The 19,048-nt window shown below is 37.9% G+C and overlaps 1 protein-coding gene across 1 annotated transcript; it reads right to left on the reverse strand.

Moving 5' to 3' along the window:
* Positions 1 to 7,720: 7,720 nt before the first annotated feature.
* On the reverse strand, positions 7,721 to 11,863 carry LOC134795997 (multiple inositol polyphosphate phosphatase 1-like). The gene is made up of 7 exons (XM_063767898.1): positions 11,695 to 11,863; positions 10,859 to 11,007; positions 10,473 to 10,751; positions 10,277 to 10,375; positions 9,923 to 10,132; positions 9,362 to 9,609; positions 7,721 to 7,992 (listed from the first exon to the last, which is right to left on the reverse strand). The coding sequence occupies exons 1-7, from the start codon at positions 11,861 to 11,863 to the stop codon at positions 7,728 to 7,730; spliced, it is 1,419 nt and encodes a 472-aa protein (XP_063623968.1). The 3' UTR covers positions 7,721 to 7,727.
* Positions 11,864 to 19,048: the final 7,185 nt, after the last annotated feature.

The raw sequence follows: 19,048 nt of genomic DNA on the forward strand, positions 1-19,048 counted from the left end.
CGAGTGATCCTATCAGGGTTCCGTTTTTAGGGTTCCGTACCTCAAAAGGAAAAAACGGAACCCTTATAGGATCACTCGTGCGTCTGTCTGTCTGTCTGTCTGTCCGTCTGTCACAGCCGATTTTCTCTGGAACTACTGGACCAATCAAGTTGAAATTTGGTACACATATGTAAGTTTGTGACCCGAATACGGAAATGTAACGTAAACAAATGAATTTTAAACATGGGGCCACTTTTAGGGGGTAAATGAAAAAATGAAAAAAAAAAAAAATTTTTCAAACTATATCATGTTACATATCAAATGAAAGAGCTTATTGTAACAATTTCAAATATTTTTTTTTATAATTTTCGAATCAACAGTTTAGAAGTTATTCAAGAAAATAGGCAATAAATTACCACCCCCCCCCTTATCTCCGAAACTACTAGGTCTAAAATTTTGAAAAAAATACATAAAATAGGTCTATACCTATAGATGACAGGAAAACCTATTAGTACACTAATATACAGTCAAGCGTGAGTCGGACTTAATTACAGTTTTTAATCCGACCCCTACGGATTTTTTAAAGAGATTTCACTCACGTTTCACATAAAAAATACATTGTTAACAGTGCCGGATTACTTAGAGCAGTAGTTTTCTTAGAGTAATTGGTGATAATTTTCTGATAAGATAATAATTTTAAATATTTAACGGTCTTACCTACTTACGAGTAATTGTAAGGTCAAATTAAAAATAATATTTAAAAAAATGTTAAATTGAGAGCTAGCTTAAAGTTTTTTGTACTCGTCGACTTTAATGGTTGAATTAATAAAGACTTTGTAACCAATAAGCAAAACAAGCACGTGCTTAGGGCACCACGTTCAGGAGGGGCACCAAAATGCCAGGTTGAAAAAGGTGAACAAATTTTAAAATTAGGGACAGACACATCGTTTTTACCACACGATTTTTTTTAGCTGTCCAAAGGCTAATTTGCAAAAATAATGGCGCGTAATTATTTGGGAAACAATCGGTAGCAGTAGAAGAGTCGTGATTACATGCATAGATTCGATTTCAACCCACTCTTTTGCGGTTCGGCGTTAGGTCATATGCGAGGCCTTCTGCCTTAATTACACTTGGGCGTGGATCCAAATCCAAGCTTTCCTCTTTCGCAGCTAGGCCTACTGCCTTTCTCACACTTCGCCAATTCAATTCCAAGCTCTGCTTTCTTGCATATTTTATGCATGAAAACAACCTCGAATATCGAAGCCTAAGAAATATCGAGCCCTATGCGAAGCTAGGCTGATAGAAAACTGTCCCATCCCTTCTCTGTATGAAATCCTGGATTCGCGCCTGGTTGGGACTAAAAGTAAAATTGCGTTTGTATATCGAAAAATTTTCGCGCTCGCTTCGCTCGCGTTTTCAATAACTTTAATAAAGGTGACATTCGGGTGGCGACTGCAGCAACATTACTCTGTTGCAACGTTACTGCTGCAGTACTGTCAACTTCCGTGATAAAATGGTGTGACTGATTTCCATACTAAAAGTAAAAATTTACAACTGTGTATCATATTGCGTTTTTATATCGAAAAATTTCCGCGCTCGCTTCGCTCGCGTTTCTATTACTTTCTAGGCTATGATAAAGGTGACATTCGGGTGGCGACTGCAACAGCATTAGGTACTCTGTTGCAACATTACTGCTGCGGCACTGTCAATTTTTGTGATAAAATGATGTGACTGATTTCCATTCTCAGCTGTAACGCGGCAATGAACTTCTCTCAATTTACCAAAAAATCAATGTAATCTTGATGACCCGAGGGAGAGGGGGCACCTAGAAATCCTTAGGGCATCAACATATCTTAATCCGGCACTGATTGTTAAAAATTGTGTAATATACGGAACCCTTGGAACGCGAGTCCGACTCGCACTTGGCCGATTTTTCCTTTTGGGGTTCGGAACCCTAAAAATGAATTTAGTATCATTTTTAGGGTTCCGTAACCCCTTAATAGTTTCGCCATGTCCGACTGTCCGTCCGCAGGTTGCTCCGCGACAGTTACTTAGTGCTGCAATTTGGCATGGATACATAAATCATGCATGGCGACAGAACGATATAATAAAAACTGCAAAAAAAATGTTTTAGGGAGCCTATCATACAAAATGATTTTTGTAGAAAATTTTCATTCGTTTTAACCCAATGGTGTGGGATATCGATGGATAGGTCTTTCAAATCAAATAAGGGTCTTCAACTATATTTTTTGATAAATACACATTTTGGGAAATAAACGCTCCGAAAGAAAAAAAATGTGTCCTCCTCCCTCTAACTTTTGAACTATGGGTGCAAAAATATGTGAAAAAAATTGTAAAATTAAAGCTTAACATAATTATACTTGCAATGAAAACTATAGCGAACATGATAGGTCTAGGTTTTTGAGTTTGCAAAAAGTCTTCTCTTCTTAGTAAAAAACGTACAAAGTGCTGCGAAGGAACCCGCTTATGCTTGTTATGTATGTTTAGCCTATTCTGCCATTGTTCAAGGAATTACAAATACTAACGGTCCCCTCTTTATATGTATATGAAATCTGTCTTTATGTGAAAAATAATCTACACAAGTTTAATGTACAAAAAAGCAATCCGAGAATAACGTCAAAACTCCATGGCTTTAACTTGTGCTATCCCATTGATCACAAAACAGCTTACTTTAGAAAGAGTGTGTTTTATATGTCTGTTCACACATTTAACCACTTGCCTAATGAAATTAAAATACTTGAACAACCTGACTTCGGACGAAAACTTTATAAATGGTGCCTAGAAAAATCTTACTATAAGATAAATGACCACTTTATGCCTTCAAACAATAATTAGTAAGAATAGTAATATTTATTAATTTGCTCATTGACATATTACCCATCATTTTATTCGTATCACATGTAACGGCATGACATTTGTATAAGTATTTAGCTGTAAGATTAGTTTTAGTATTAACATTGTACTCCGCATCGCGGTTGATTGTGATGATTCTACCTTAACATAATTTTAAAATCATTGTAACTCACAATATGACAATAAAGATTTCAATTTCAATTTCAATTTCAATTTCTGACAGAATGGTAACTACGGAACCCTACACTGATCATGACCCGACATGCTCTTGGCAGTTTTATTAAAACTTTGGACGGTTTCTGAAAAAAACGCGTCGGTCAAATGATAATGCGGCAAATGAAATATATATTCGAAGTTGAGATATGTTACCTATCGAAAGAAATTTAAAAGAAATTGTAAATTAGTGTTGCGATACAGCGAGAAAATGGTGCCAGCATCTACGGCACCACGACGCAGGAGGATAATTTTTAGTCATTTATTTTAAGATTATCCTTAGATTTAGGTTTTCAGAATCAGAATCATCGGATTAAAGTTTTATAGGTTAGTTATTTCATTCTGTTATTTCCATTTCTTAAATATAAGTAAGTTAAAGGAATTGTAATCCAAATGTCTAATTAATACAACCAAGATAAAACTGAACCTAAAGAAAATCGCAGGCATCGGCCACCTTAACTGTATATATGAGGAGTTTACCTGTCCGTGAACAGCCAGTCGCAGCATGACCGCCACCAAGAAGATGGCGAGCGACGGAGCGGCCGCGGCAGGACGGCAGCGTATGATGCGTGTGCGCGACATCCCTCCGACGACAACAGTGCATGGCCTAGTGCATGATCTGTCTGACCTGAGCTCATGTGACTCCCTGGCCTGCCGTTACTGAACATACATTCCTGTTCGCTGCGTGATCGCCGAGTGGAGTACTTCTCGACAAAGCCAATGTAAAGTGACCTGGATATCGGTTACGTCTACCTGTAGCCGATGAGCGCATGTACCTATACTAGTTCACGTGAGCCTTCTACTTGCCCGTGATCGGTGAGCAACTGGAATTATACAATAATATCATTAAATAATAGCACGGGCACATAGAAAGGTCATGTACCTACCTACTTGTTAAATTTTAATCAAATTCGCATTAACTTACGATAGGTACCGATTTTTGATATTTTTCAGAAAGATTATGTTATTCATTCGTGCGTCATACGTGATGTTATACCTACCCGTAACAAAATAACAGACAATTCCATATTCATATTTCATATGTAGGGGTACAGTCAGCATAGCAGAAGTTGCTAAGCGGGCGAGGTGTTCAAAATTACCTGGACACGCTCTTATTATTTTAATAATAAAGACGATTTGAACACCTCGCCCGCTTAGCAATTTCTGCTGCTGACTGTACCCCTACATATTTATTCAATGGATATTTTGCCAATTGCAAGTTTATATGTAATGATATCCTGTGTTTGTTTGTGACTACGAAGTCGGAGTGGTTCTGGTCTGGTGCTCTAACCCCGGGAAGGGCATTCACTTATCTGCTTATATCATGATAATTGATATTTTGTTCCCCTTCATTTTATTTTATTCGTATGGTAAAGGATGACACGCTAGACCGGCCCGGGCCCGGGCCGAACCTTCCGGCGCTTCATTTTAATATGGAAAGCACCACATGAACACCGATAAGCCGTCATAGAAAATGTCCTGTTGGACGCCTCGGCCGGGGCCGGTGGTTCTACTTGCTCGAATTTCATACAAACTTTCTTGTTAACTCACTACTATTCTGTAGGGTGTCTTCACTTCAAGACATAATGTTTGGGTAGTATATATATTTCTTACTGCGCCAAAGTAACAAAATACTAGAAATAGATTAATATTTTTAAGAAAAAAGCCTTTGAAAATTAGTAAAATTTTGCCCCATTGCTTATTTGTGTGAGTGATGCTTATAGTATAGGTGTAATTCTAACATGGCGACTTCTTTGACAAGCAATCATTTTTAATTTATCAAAGGTGTAACAGATGGCATTTTAAAACCGGAACACAGGTTACCTGTGTATTTTGTTTTATCTTCACTCAATAGAGGGAGATAAATTTAATGCACAAAGCATGTTATGAGTATACTCATTTAAGAGCCTCCTTTTTCTGATATAATTTCATTCCCAGATGTAATATAACTTATATTATATATTAAAATACATTTATATAACTATACATTTAATAGAATTAAAGGTCAGTCCAAACAATCATTCGCGTAACGGTCGTCCACCGAAAAGCCTTGTGAATTCTGTTTTCGTCTCGGCAGAAATATAAATAAATGTTCTCTGGAAGCCTATATTTATTCTTACAATGATTTTTAAACTAAAGTAGCTATATTTTTCTCAAAAATATATATTGGGAGCAAAATGTCATCTTCTTGTAAATAAACAAGATTCTATATGTCCTGCTTGCGCATAACAATAGTAGATTGTTAACCAAGGGATCATTTCTGCCGAAATCATCAATGATCACCTCGGCAGAAATGATGCCTTTCACCCGAGTTAAACACTTCGCATACAAGGAAAGTAAAATGCATGTGCTTTTTTTAAAACATGACTAAGTATAAATAGTTTTTATAGTTTTTTTTAAGGATACTTTCAATTAACAATTTAGCCAAAAGTATCGTTATTTATGGAATGGGGAGTCAAATATCAGAATGGAAATTATATGAAAAATTCATTTATACCCAAATTTCAATTGCTTATCGTAAAAAAAAAATCGTACTTGGAATTGGAACCAAAAATGCTCTAGTGCAGAAACGTATCATTTTCTGCACAACTTTTAGAATAACAATGACCCTCTCTCAAAGCATGAGAAATGAAAACGGATATTTCTTGTTTTCTTTGCAAGCATTTTTTCTCAACAATTTAATCAATTTGCAGCATAGAAAATCGTCATAAATAAAATTTATAATCATAAATATCAAAATATAAAAGGACATACATTTTTAGAAGATTTCTAGTTATTCCCCGGGCGACGTTGCCAAATGGTTTGAAAAGGCAACATGCTCGCAACGTTCGGATGTTGGTAAGTCGACAATGAAAAATTCTATTTCAAACTTGATATTTTTGACAGTAATGGGTTACTTAAATATAATAAGAAGGCATGTTTCGCCCGGATCTACTATGGTCAAATGGTCTAATGGCTTCTAGCTATTGAGTATAAGTCTAAGTTGAACAGCGTTGTCGAGTTCAAATCACGAACAAAGACTGAATTATTTTTGTTTTTATTTATTTATTTTATTTCTTTTTTTTTTTGCTTTTTATTACCTTATGCGACTGGCAAATATCAATGGATATTTCAAAAAAAAATTTTTTTTTAATTGAAGAACAGATGATAATGATACGAAAAGTTTAGTAGGAAATACAATATGTAATATAAACAAAAAAATATATAAACTAAAATTAAAAACTACATATTTAAAGCTAAAACTAACTACAACATAAACTAAAATTCACAAAATTCTAAATATGTATATTTATTTAACAACTTGAATTACAGAGGAGCAGTACCTACAGTGATCCCCACACTAGGTTTAGCCTGTAACGTGGGGATCTAAGCGAAATACAAATTATTATTTCGTACATAAGTTCCGAAAAACTCATTGGTACGAGCCGGGGATTGAACCCGCGACCTCCGGATTGAAAGTCGCACGCTCTTACCGCTAGGCCATCAGCGCTTCTATGTGCAACCATATATAGGCAAATAAACGAGTTCGCATCCCATCATAATCACAATATTGTGTTTAAAGAACACTATTCTGTTTTTTTTCTGTTTCTCATTATTTCCCCAGAAATGTGACTCACACGCCAGCTTACTTAGTAGTGTTAGATTTGTTTTATTTTACTATGTTTCTACATGAATAACTTAAAATTAATGCCGTTAAAATAATTTTCACCGTTGGTTAAAATTCTCCCACATTTTAAAGTTTGAGAACCTGTAAACAGCATGATGACGTAGGCCCGTGTCAGTTAGGTCATACGCGAATCTCGGAATAGAGTACCAGGCGGAGTATATTATTATACCATGATGGCGACTGTACTAAGCTAACATTAAAAGCGTTTTTGTAATTTTAGGTAAACAAATTTGCGTCATTTTCAATTGATAATAAGAATAAAAACATATAATCTATAAAACTTTTTATAAAATAATAAAAAAAAATAATTAAGCACTGTCGGGATTTGAACCCAGATTCATTGAAACTCTAGCTAAAATTTATTCAAAACAGATGTTGTGGGTGCCACAAGCACATGACAATCAACGTCTGAAAATACGTATCAGTTGGTTCTAAGTTACTTGTCAATGTCTCAAATAAGAATTTAAATTCTAAATTGTTCTTCCTAAAAATATTCATGCGCTGCACTGCGCCCTCTAGGTTACTTTACTGTAACATTACAAATCTACTGACATTAGACACTGACTTTAGGCTTTAGGTATGTGAGTGTGCGTGAATGCAAGATATTGCAATATTTTGCAGTTTTATTCTCTGATTATTTAGATTAGACACTGTTGAGTATAACATGTTTCGATTTGGACGTAATATTTTTTATTGTTTTCGCCAATATCAACACATCTTATGAAACTGTTTATATTTTGGGAGAAACGGTGAAAATCCACAATTCGTGCACACTGACGCCATCTTTTGGCTGATAATCGGCATCCCATCCCTAGACATCCACCTTAAATGATTAATACGTTAATATTGGATCAAAGGCCATTGTGTTTTAAATTCACGTTTACTGAACCTATAAAAAAGGCTTTTCACAAAGTGTAAAGTTTTTACTTTTTTCTTAAATCTACTTCTTAAATATAATCGTATCCTACATATATATCACAAACATAGAAGGTAATCATAAAACATTAGACATAGAGATCACAAGTGCCGCTTGCAGGGCGAGCAGGACGGGCGCGACGAGGCCCCGCGCGGCGGCGCCGGGCGCCACCGGCGTCTCGGGCTCCGGGTAGTCGGGGTTGCAGAACTCCAGGTCGTCGTCGAAATCCTGCACCAGCTCCTCGAACTGCTGCCAGGAGCACCCCGCCAGCGGGCACAGCTCCGTCGGCTTCTCGTTGATGAAGAACTGGACTCGGTGAGTTTGTGTCCCGGATTCCGTACATCTAAAAATTTAATTATATAATAAGAAGGGTCATCATCATCATCATCATATCAGTCAGAGGACGTCCACTGCTGGACATAGGCCTCCCCCAAAGAGTGCCACAATGACCGGTCTTGCGCCACCCGCATCCAGCGGACTCCTGCGACCTTAACCAGGTCGTCAGTCCACCTTGTGGGGGGTCTACCCACGCTGCCCCTTCCGGTACGTGGTCGCCACTCGAGAACCTTTCCCCCGCCCACTGCCACTTAAGTTTAGCGATTCGGAGGGCTACATCGTTTACTTTGGTTCTGCTGCGGATGGCCTCATTTCTGATGCGATCACGCAGAGAGACTCCAAGCATAGCCCTCTCCATTGCCCTTTGGGTGACTTTGAGCATTCTTATGAGGCACACAGTAAGCGGCCACGTTTCAGTTCCATATGTATCACTGGCAACACACACTGGTCGAAGACTTTCGTCTTGAGACACTGCGGAATATTGGACAAAAAGATGTGCCGTAGCTTCCCAAACGCTGCCCAACCGAGTCGGATTCGTCGATTAACCTCTTTCTCGAAGTTGGACCTACCTAACTGGACAGTCTGTCCTAGGTATATATAATCGTCAACAACTTCAAGTGTAAAGTCTCCGATTGTAACAGGAGTTGGTTCTACACGGGCATTTGACATGATCTTCGTCTTGTCCATGTTCATCCTCAGACCAACTCGCTCGGAAGCTTTACTGAGGTCATCGAGCATCATACTCAAATCCTCCGTAGTCTCAGCCAAGATTACTATATCGTCTGCAAACCGAAGGTAAGTGATGTACTCGCCGTTTATGTTGATGCCAGCAAGCCTTCTCCAGTTCAGAGTCTTGAAAACATCCTCCAATGCAGTGGTAAACGGTTTAGGAGAAATAACATCTTCTTGCCTGACTCCCCGCTGCAACGGAATAAGTTTCGAGTTTTGGTCCCAGAGTCGGACTGACATAATGGCGTTCTCGTACAAACACTTCAGCACTTCGATATAGCGGTAATCCACTTGGCACCTTCATTTAGATTCGATTTGTATAGGTAATAATGAGTATATTACAATACTCTTATCTGATAACATCAAGGTTATTATAATATCGTAGACATAAATCAACTTGTGCGAATATTCGTCCCTAATCTCTGATACATACAATATAGGTACTTTACATACATGTTGGCACAATAATACTGAAGTCAGGATTACCTAACAAATTACATGAAGCTCTGACAATCACTTTATGCGTGAATTCCATTCATAAGTATGTCCATGCAATAACGCAGCTCGCTAAACATTGAAAATCACTATTTGTAAAAAGTTGGTACGCGTGTAGGAATATAAAACGGCATGCAGTGTTAGTTACCTACCTATTTAGAATGACCATCATGTTGGTGGAGAAGGCGGCGATGAAGCTGGTGCGCCACTTGCGGGCGGGGTCCCTGGCGGCGCCGGCGGCGGGCGCGGCGTCGCGGAACAGCCCGAGCGCCACGAACGCCATCTCCGTCATGGCGTTGTGCGAGAAGTACGACACGAGCTTGTGGCCCTCGTCCTGCGCCGCCGCCTGCATGCGCTCGCGCAGGTCCTTCAGCAGCGGCCCGGCCAGGCGCTGATTCACCTGACAAAATATGAGACAAATATTAGCAATATTAGCATACAATGGCTATTTTCGTCGGCGGTTATATTTAGTGGTTTGAATTTATTTGTGAAAGTAGGAACCATCAATAAGATCAAGCGATATAGCTTGTCAACTTTCTGTATTTTTTTAACTTTTCAGTAGCTCTTGCACCAGCTTGAATATCTTTTATGAATGGAAACAATTTATTGCATAAGTTTAACCTTTGTGCGTTGTGCGCTACGGAGGGCGTCCTGGAGCTGGAGGGTCGGCGTCCAAGTGCGGCGCTTCAGATGATGTTCAGCCATGCACTCACCCACGAGCCGTAGCCGTTCCTGTAGTAATGTCTGACGTCGTCGCGGTACTCCAGCACCACGAGGTCCTGGTCGGAGAAGGCGGCGCACCAGGCGTCCTGCAGGGTCGGCGTCCACGTGCGGTGGTAGCGGCAGATCTCGTACAGCGTGTACACGTCCGAGGCGCTCAGCTGGTACGTGATGCCCAGCCGCTCTTGAACTGCTTTCTGGACCTGTTGGATAAACTTGGTGTTAAAGTAAATTTGATAGTGCTGATTATTTCTATAGGTAGATAGTATAAGTCTTATTTTTTATTTTATCTTTAATGACGAAATGAGTTTATAGGATTTTTTGGTTCTGCACAAAACTTTACTTACGGCTACGTATTCGTCAGTTTTTTCGTATTCTTCCAATTGCTCCTCAAGTAAAGCGCCACCTCTCACATCTTGCTGATACCTCTCGCAGTTTTCATAAGGCTAAAACAAACAGGTCTTGTTAGATTTATAAAATATGGGTATGCAAACTAACATCGTAGTCAGCCCTGTAGGTAAATGATGTTTGTGGCAAACTAACCCTAATCATGTCATCCCTCTCAAAAGGCCCGTCGAACGTGATGTTAAGGTTTGTTTCGTCGGTGAAGCCGTGCACGAAGCCCATGACGCTGGCGATGGTGCGTTGCGAGTTGGTCGGCCGGAGGTAGTAGTCCTCGGGAGCGCCCTGCATCAGGTGCGGGTAGCGCTGCCGCAGCCGCTTGGCGATGTCGAACAGCTCCTCGTAGCCAGTGCCCGTCAGGTATGAAGGCGCCTCCAGGATCGTATCGTTAAAAGTCCACTTGCGGAAAGCTTCGATATCCTGAGACAATAAACACCATAGCATCACTTTTGGATTAATTAATACCCGTTGTAGAACTATTTCCGAAAGGAAAGGAATATTAAGAAGCTCCAAGGTGCTCTTAATACCTGCGCACAGAGCTGGCTGAGGCCGTCCTCGAAGGCCTGAATGATCTGCCCCTGGACGTCGTCGATGAGCCGCTTCATGTCGATGGAGGACGAGCCCGGATTGCGGTTGCCGTGCCGGTGCAGCGTCCAGATGCTGACGGCTTCACATGCTGCGCAATCAAAAATCAGATTATAAAATAAAGGGTGGTTCTTTATTTTATACCTATATCTGTCCAATCATGTCTATGTCGTTTTAAAAGTTTGTCACTAAAATAACTTGACAGTAATAAAATAATTGAATTATAGCACTACGATTGGGAGACTTCGACACTGGTCACCATAGGTACCTATATAAGAGGGGCACAATAGACTGGCAAACCGGTATGTCAATAGAAAAAGACGTGAAATGTAAATGTGTAGGTACTGGAGATCGAAACCTCGCGCCATACATTTTTAGGGTTCCGTACCCAAAGGGCCGTTTTACCCTATTACTAAGACTCCGCTGTCCGTCCGTCCGTCCGTCTGTCACCAGGCTGTATCTCACGAACCGTGACAGCTAGACAGTTCAAATTTTCACAGATGATGTATTTCTGTTGCCGCTATAACAACAAAAACTAAAAACAGAATAAAATAAAGATTTAAGTGGGGCTCCCATACAACAAACGTGATTTTTGACCGAAGTTAAGCAACGTCGGGTGGGGTCAGTACTTGGATGGGTGACCGTTTTTATAGACAATGGTACGGAACCCTTCGTGTGCGAGTCCGACTCGCACTTGGCCGGTCTTTTACTACTGGCAAAATTGGTTTGCCAGACTATAACTCTGTAAAAAGTGCCTTATAATTCGATGTGTACTTACATTCAGGGTCAGGATAGTCCCTTATATCTCCGCGGACAGTTTCGTACGTAGTTTTGGTGGAGTGCTGCAGGTTGGGGCACGGCCGGTTCCAGTAGCAGCTCTCGCTGCCTGCCCCCAGCCCGGCTGACAATGACAGGCTGACCAGACCGAAGACGACGATTGAGATCATGGTTGCGAGCACGCGGCGCGGGCGCAAGCGCCGCCGCGGTATATATATCCGGTGGCCGGTCGCGGTCTAATCAGCGCTCGACTTTAGGATTACTAATCGGTGAAAAGATTATTTTTAAAGATTTTCGCACACGTACGCTGTAATGTAGAATGTTGCGCATACCGTGGACAGCAAAAGGAACCAACAAATCCATTCTCAACCAACTCAGGATCAAATCCAGACTATCCACAATCTGTTACCAACGAGTCCTGGGCTATTTTGGACATATTGCTCGAAGGCAGCCAGATAACCTGGAGAAACTGGTTGTTTGTGGAAAAGTGGATGGCAAGAGGCCGAGAGGACGGTCACCCACCCGTTGGTCCGATCAAGTAAGGAACATTACTGGACTTACTGTCACTACTGCCCTTAGACAAGCCGAAGACAGGGTGAAATGGAAGCAGCTCGTCGAGGCCTCGGTGAAGGTATTTCAAGACAGGCACGACCTTCAGTAATGAAGAAGACGAAGAAGAAGAGAAGACGCTGTAATGAATTCAAACCTAGCGATCTGACGGACAGTTCAATATTTTAGAGCTTTCTTGGCAGGCCTGTTCACTTCCTAAGAAAGTTATGTCCCCAAATAATTGCGCATGTATGAGCCTGAAGCTTCTATGTGTGCTTTGGCCTCCTAGAAAAAGTTGCCAGTAATCAAAATAAAAACATTTTTCTACAGCAACATTGCTCCCAACTAAGATTTAAATTTTCACGAATTTTTTACATTATTAATCATACAACGGGACTTAAAACACTTAAAACGTAACTACACGCGATTAAGTTTTATAATGAATATTTGCTTCCAACTGTCTTTATCAATGTTCATAAAATATATGGAGGGTAGGTACGTCTACCCACCATAATAAAAAAATATATTTGTCAATGACTCTGTCCAACTGCTGTGGTTAAAGTTCATAACGAAAATTTTATTTATTAAATCTTTAAATAATAAATACAACGTAGCGGTACTACCACTTAAGACTCTGTAAGTCTGTACCTACATGGATTACAGCAATGCACATAGAAAATGTGCTAAATGCGGGGCAACGGCTGTTGAAGATACATATTTGAGTGAAATTCATAGCTTTAGTGGGTTCAGAAGGAACCGCGTCATAACGCATCGGGAAAGCGTATTAATTAACCGTGAAGAAATGTATGAATACAAGTTGGAAATCTGTGTAAAATGCCGTGTGTAAAGTGTAGTAATAGGTAGGCAAGCCTAAAGTTATTTGTATTATACTGAAACTTTGTGAATGCGCTTTATTAATGTCTATTTTTTTATATTTTCAGTGTATATTTCTATATGTAAATCATTTTTTTAATAAATAAAATAATACAATGTTATAAAGATAAATATGCCTTTTATTTAAATCAATTAATAATACCACAAACTAGTATAAACCACAGACCTATATAATAAGGACAAGACATATTGTTCTATACGTACAATTGCTTATAGAAACAGCACCCATTTTGACGGCACAAGTAGTAGGGATTCGTACGTTCTGGCTCAAACTTGGGGTCTGCTGAGCTTTTTTTTTTTAGCTCAACTTAGTCTCGATGAACCTAACGTAGGGTAACTTAGCCTCGGTCAACCTAACGTAGCTAACTTATCCTTGATTAACCTAACGTGACAGTCATCAACGTAACATAGTCTAACTTTCTCATGAACCTAACCTAACCTAACCTATTATTATGTGAGTGATGTTGATTCTTGAGGGATACAGCCTAACCGAACCTAACTGATTATCCTGATATCTTTAAGGAACTAACCTAACCTAACCTAGCCTAGCCTATTATTATGTGAGTGATGTTGATTTTTGAGGGATACAATCTTTTTTTTTTTTTTTTTTTTTTTAAGAGGGGAAATGCTTTACGCATACCACCCGGCGCGGGGACGGGCCGGGATGGTTATGTGGGACTCCCTGTTGTGGGCTAATGAGACCCCAGGTTTACCCACTAAAACCCCTCTGTTGCCGCCTCGCTGCTATATGGCGAGGTCCCAGGAACGCCGAAGTACTCTTCCGCAACCTCGCCAGCGGGAGGGATACAACCTAACCTAACCTAGCCTATTATTATGTGAGTGATGTTGATTTTTGAGGGATACAAGCTAACCTAACCTAACCTATTATTATGTGACTGATGTTGATTCTTGAGGGATACAACCTAACCGAACCTAAAATTCTCTCATTAAATCATCTATAATGAGTAGTTGAGGATGTTTCCCATCAAACATGCTTAAATCGGGAATACCTTGATTATAGTCCACGTTCTTTAAATTATATAATGGCTGCATTTCATCATAGCGCCATACGATTTTTTTTGAACGGTTGATTACAAACCGCATTAACATTATTCAAGAAATTTGTAACAAAATGAGATTTACCACAGCTACTTGGATCAGCAACAATAGCTGTGAATGGATGAATAAAATGAATCATTATTTTTATTACCATCAAGTAACACGTCTTCTAATCAAGGAAGATAGTGGAAAAATAAATGTATTTAAATCAAAACAACAGAGTTATACAAATAAAATATATTTCTTATTATTATTACATAAAACTATTATTATATTTACAAAATATACCATGAAAACATTGGTACTTATAAAATAATCTAGCATTTAGCACATATTTACATAAAACCCTGCATAGTTAAAATTAGTTTATTTATATTAATGAACTGTGCAGGAAAAAACACTTTATTATTGTATACATAGTTAGCAAATATTAATAGCTAAACACATGATTTTATTTTATTTATGATACAATTATTATTATACTATTTTCTTAAGCTATAATGACCCCATGCCAAAGTGTCAGTGGAATTCGGTATAATGTAACGTTTACTATCATCATGCGAGAGACTGATCTTATTGATATTCTGTGTAAAAATTACATGTTTAATTGATCTAAATCTATACATTTTTGAATATTTTTTCACCCCGTCAAAAAGACAAGTTTTATAATCGTCCATTTTCATTATTTTTGTTACAGCTTTGTTCACACCCTTTGCCTTTGCTTTAAATTTATCTTTATCTTTTGCAGCATCAACACTTATAGCATACATTTTTGATCTTAATCCTACAAACTCCTTCACAATTTTTCCTTTCATTTCATATTTGAAAAATCCGAGTTTCTTTTTGTTTAACTGTGGGAAACCGAACACATTACCATCTTCATACTCTGAGGTATCCAAAAATTGAGGTAAATCTGGTTTTATGTCTAAATAGAAATCATCTGTAAAGTATTGATATACCAAACTGTCTGTGTCTGTATATAGTAATTAAACATTATTTTCAAATTTACTTTTCATAAAATTGTAGTGAAAGTGATACATCAATGTTTTAGATATGTCTAAAATACAAAAGCCTAAATAAATTGGTTTATTATAACGTAACCTAGTTTTATGTAATTGAACAGCAATTAAATTTTCAGAAAAAATACACACGCTGTGTAATTCAGGTCTTGCTATTAACGATTGGGCGCCTTGCACTTTACCTTTATTCTCCCAGTGTGTAATCAATTTAACATCAACCCTTTTCTCAATATCCTCCATCGTTTTACCAAACACAGCATTATTCATCAGCTTATAGAAATCCTTCTCAAAATCCGATTTTGCTCGTGTACGATGGAGAGTATTTAGATCAATATATTTTTTTAATAAGGGCTTTGTTTCAATTTTAAAACTCTATGTATTTTCGTTAGTTTTAAACCTAAATTTATACACTGTTTGAGATTTCTGTAATGAATAATGTACTTATTTTTTTATTTGAATTTGGGACTAACTTTCGTTCTTTACAATTACCGATGATAACATTTTCTGATCACAACGGAAAATCAGAGTGAGAGTCATGTAAGTTATCCGGATAGTCAAGGTCAACTTCAAGTATGTAACCGTAATCACTTGTATCTGATATGTTAAAGTCAACTTTTCAAATGATTTGAAAAATATCGCAGTCTTACCCAAATATTACACGTCTCGCATAATTTCTTTTCTTCATCATTCTCCAAACGTGAACTGCACTAGAAGGTCCTGCTTCCGCAATGTCCGCCGCTTTCCTTTTTATCCCCCCTCCAGATTGATGAATAACACTAATAAAAAAAAACGACACATTAATAAAAAAAATCGAAATAAACGTTTCACAAAAACTTAGTAAAGATAAGTATAAGATTGCTAATGCTTACCTAGTTTCAGAGACAGCATTTTCGATTTGATTATCGTTTTCTTTAAAGTCACATAATGTCCAGAATCGTTGCGATATATCTTTTATAAATTCAACATCTTTATTCTTTATTCTTTCATAATTGCATACATGTAGTAGGTACAAAAGATATTAGATATTATATTAGGTTCTTACATGCTACCCTATTCGGGTGTTGTAATATCTACACTATTACTTATTCTAACATTGTACACATAAAATATACATATTTACAACTTAAACTAAAAACTAAAAACTACAACTGTCCGCTACAAATTCATCGACAGTATAAAAACATTTTTCTATAAGGTACTTTTTAAGTTTCTTAATAAATATTATTATATTTTCCTCGGACTTGATATTGGCAGGGATTCTATTATATAAAGTAGCCGCAGCATAGTTTGGGCTGCTTCGAAACAATTGGGTACTAGATGCTTGTATTACCACATTAAGTTCTCTTCGGCGACTTTGAATTCGTCTGAATATGTGTGAATTTTTGCGCACGAAAGTTGCTAGTTCTAGAATGTAGATGCCAGATAATGTTAGGATTTCATATTCTTTGAAATACGGCCTACAGCTGGCTGGGCACCTAATTTTAGCCAGTATACGGATGCATTTTTTTTGCATAAGAAACAGTTCATTTGCATCAGTGCTGTTCCCCCACATTATGATTCCGTAGCGCAAACAAGAATGTGCGTAGGCGTAGTAGGCTGACATAGCTGCTTTTAAACTTGTTGTTTTTCGTGAAGTATTTAATACAAAAAGAAATTTTGCCATTTTAGTTTTAATTATTGCAATGTGATCTTTCCAGTTAAGACAACTGTCTAAAGTTAATCCTAATAACGTACATTTATCCACTTCTTCTATTTTCTTATTGTACATGGCTAACTCTATATTTAAAGGCGTTCTCTGACGAGGGTGAAATTGAATTAATTTGGTTTTGCTAGTGTTTATTATGAGGTTATGGTCTAACATCCAACTATTTATTTCATTAAACGTATCCTCTAGTCGAGCGTTATAGTCATCTTTAGCATCAAACTTAAACAAAAGGGACACATCATCAGCGAATAGAATGCTCGTAGTATTTATAATGTTGGGTAAATCATTTACATATATAAGGAATAAAATACATCCAAGGACGCTGCCCTGGGGTATAGATCCCTGCAATTGTATACAGTCCGATAGTACTTTTGTTATTTCCTTAGTGGAATGATTATGGTGTTCTACTTGCACGTATTGAGTTCGCTGATTTAGATAGGACTTAAACCAGTCGTGCACTACGCCTCTGATTCCTATTCCGTGTAGCTTCATCAACAGAATTTGGTGAGATACTCTGTCATAGGCCTTGCTAAGATCCAGTAGCAGTCCCACAGCGTTACTTTTCCCATCTATTATACTTAGGACTTGTTGCACATAATTATAAAGGGCAAGTTCGGTAGACTTGTTCTTTCTAAAGCCATATTGATTATTACTTAGCAGGTCATTTTTTTCTAAGAATTTGTATACACGCTCAAACATTACTTTCTCGAAAACCTTTGAAAACGTCGGTAGCAGAGCAATTGGCCGATAATTATTGGGATCTGTAACATCCCCCTTTTTGTACAAAGGTTTTACTACTGAGATTTTCAATTTATTAGGAAAATAACCTTCAATGAATGATTGGTTAATCAAGAAAGTGAGAGGTGGTGCTAGTTCCCGTGCACAGGTTTTCAATAATGTCGGAGGTATTTCATCAGCACCACAACTTCTTTTATTTTTAAGGCTTCGAATAGTTTTATATATCTCCTGTTCAGTTACTGGGGTCAGATACATAGACGTCATTGGTTTGTTTTGGACTTGTCGGCCACAAGGTATGGGCGCTAACGCGGCTTGTGAAGATTCAGAGTTGCCAACGCTTTTCGACATCATATACACACCAGAGAAAAAATTGTTGAAAGTGTTTGCTACCATTTTTGGCGTCTCTGTGATGATGTTTTCCGACTCGGTCCTTATTTTGAGATTGCATCTTTTTCTCTCCCTCGATTTACCCTTTACTTCATTAATTATTCTCCACATAGTTTTAGCTTTATTATCAGCTTTTTGCATTTCTTCGATATAATTTAATCGTTTTGACATGTCTACACTCTTTTTTAATATCCTGCAATATTGCCTATAATGTGATGCAAGAATAGGGTTCTTTTTAATGCTGTGAATATGTGCTTTTAGTAGCCTTTTATGTTGACAAGACTTTTTCAGACCTACCGTTAGCCATTTTTTTTTATTTGTATTTCCTATTTTTACACGCTTAACTGGAATAGTCTTATCCAAAATGTCACATATTACATTATGAAATGCTATATAGTTGTCTTCCAAGTTTGAAAACAGCATCATGTCACCCCAATGTACACTACTCAGTACTTGCTTAAAAGCAGATTCATTATTTTGACTATGTATTCTTGTATGTATACAATATTTACAATTGGACCCTATTGACTTGGTTTGGATTTTAAATTTAAAAATAATACTTCTATGATCCGAAATACCGTTCTCTGCAACGGTAAGCTCAAAATTAGTTTGATTGCTGAATACTAAATCAATACATGTGGCTGAGCTTAAAGTTACTCGTGTGGGTTCTTTTACTAGCTGGGTGAGATTTCGTGATATCATTAAATCTAACAGTTTTCGTGCATGCTTGCTATTTGGATCCGCCATGTTTATGTTAAAATCTCCCCCTACTATAATGCGCTTTTTGTTTTCTTTGTGTTCTACTGCCCTTAATATGTTTTCTAAACTGACATAAAAATCTTCAATTTGCTTATCCGGCCTATAGATACATATTATTATAACATTAAATTTCGGTATTTCAATGCAACAACATTCCATAACACATTCAATAGATTCATTAACAATATCATTTCTTACTACATATTCTATTCCACTCTTAACAAATATACACACGCCTCCGCCAT

This window comes from Cydia splendana, chromosome 13 (assembly GCF_910591565.1).
Source record: "Cydia splendana chromosome 13, ilCydSple1.2, whole genome shotgun sequence".
In the NCBI taxonomy this organism is placed as follows: Eukaryota; Metazoa; Arthropoda; class Insecta; order Lepidoptera; family Tortricidae; genus Cydia; species Cydia splendana.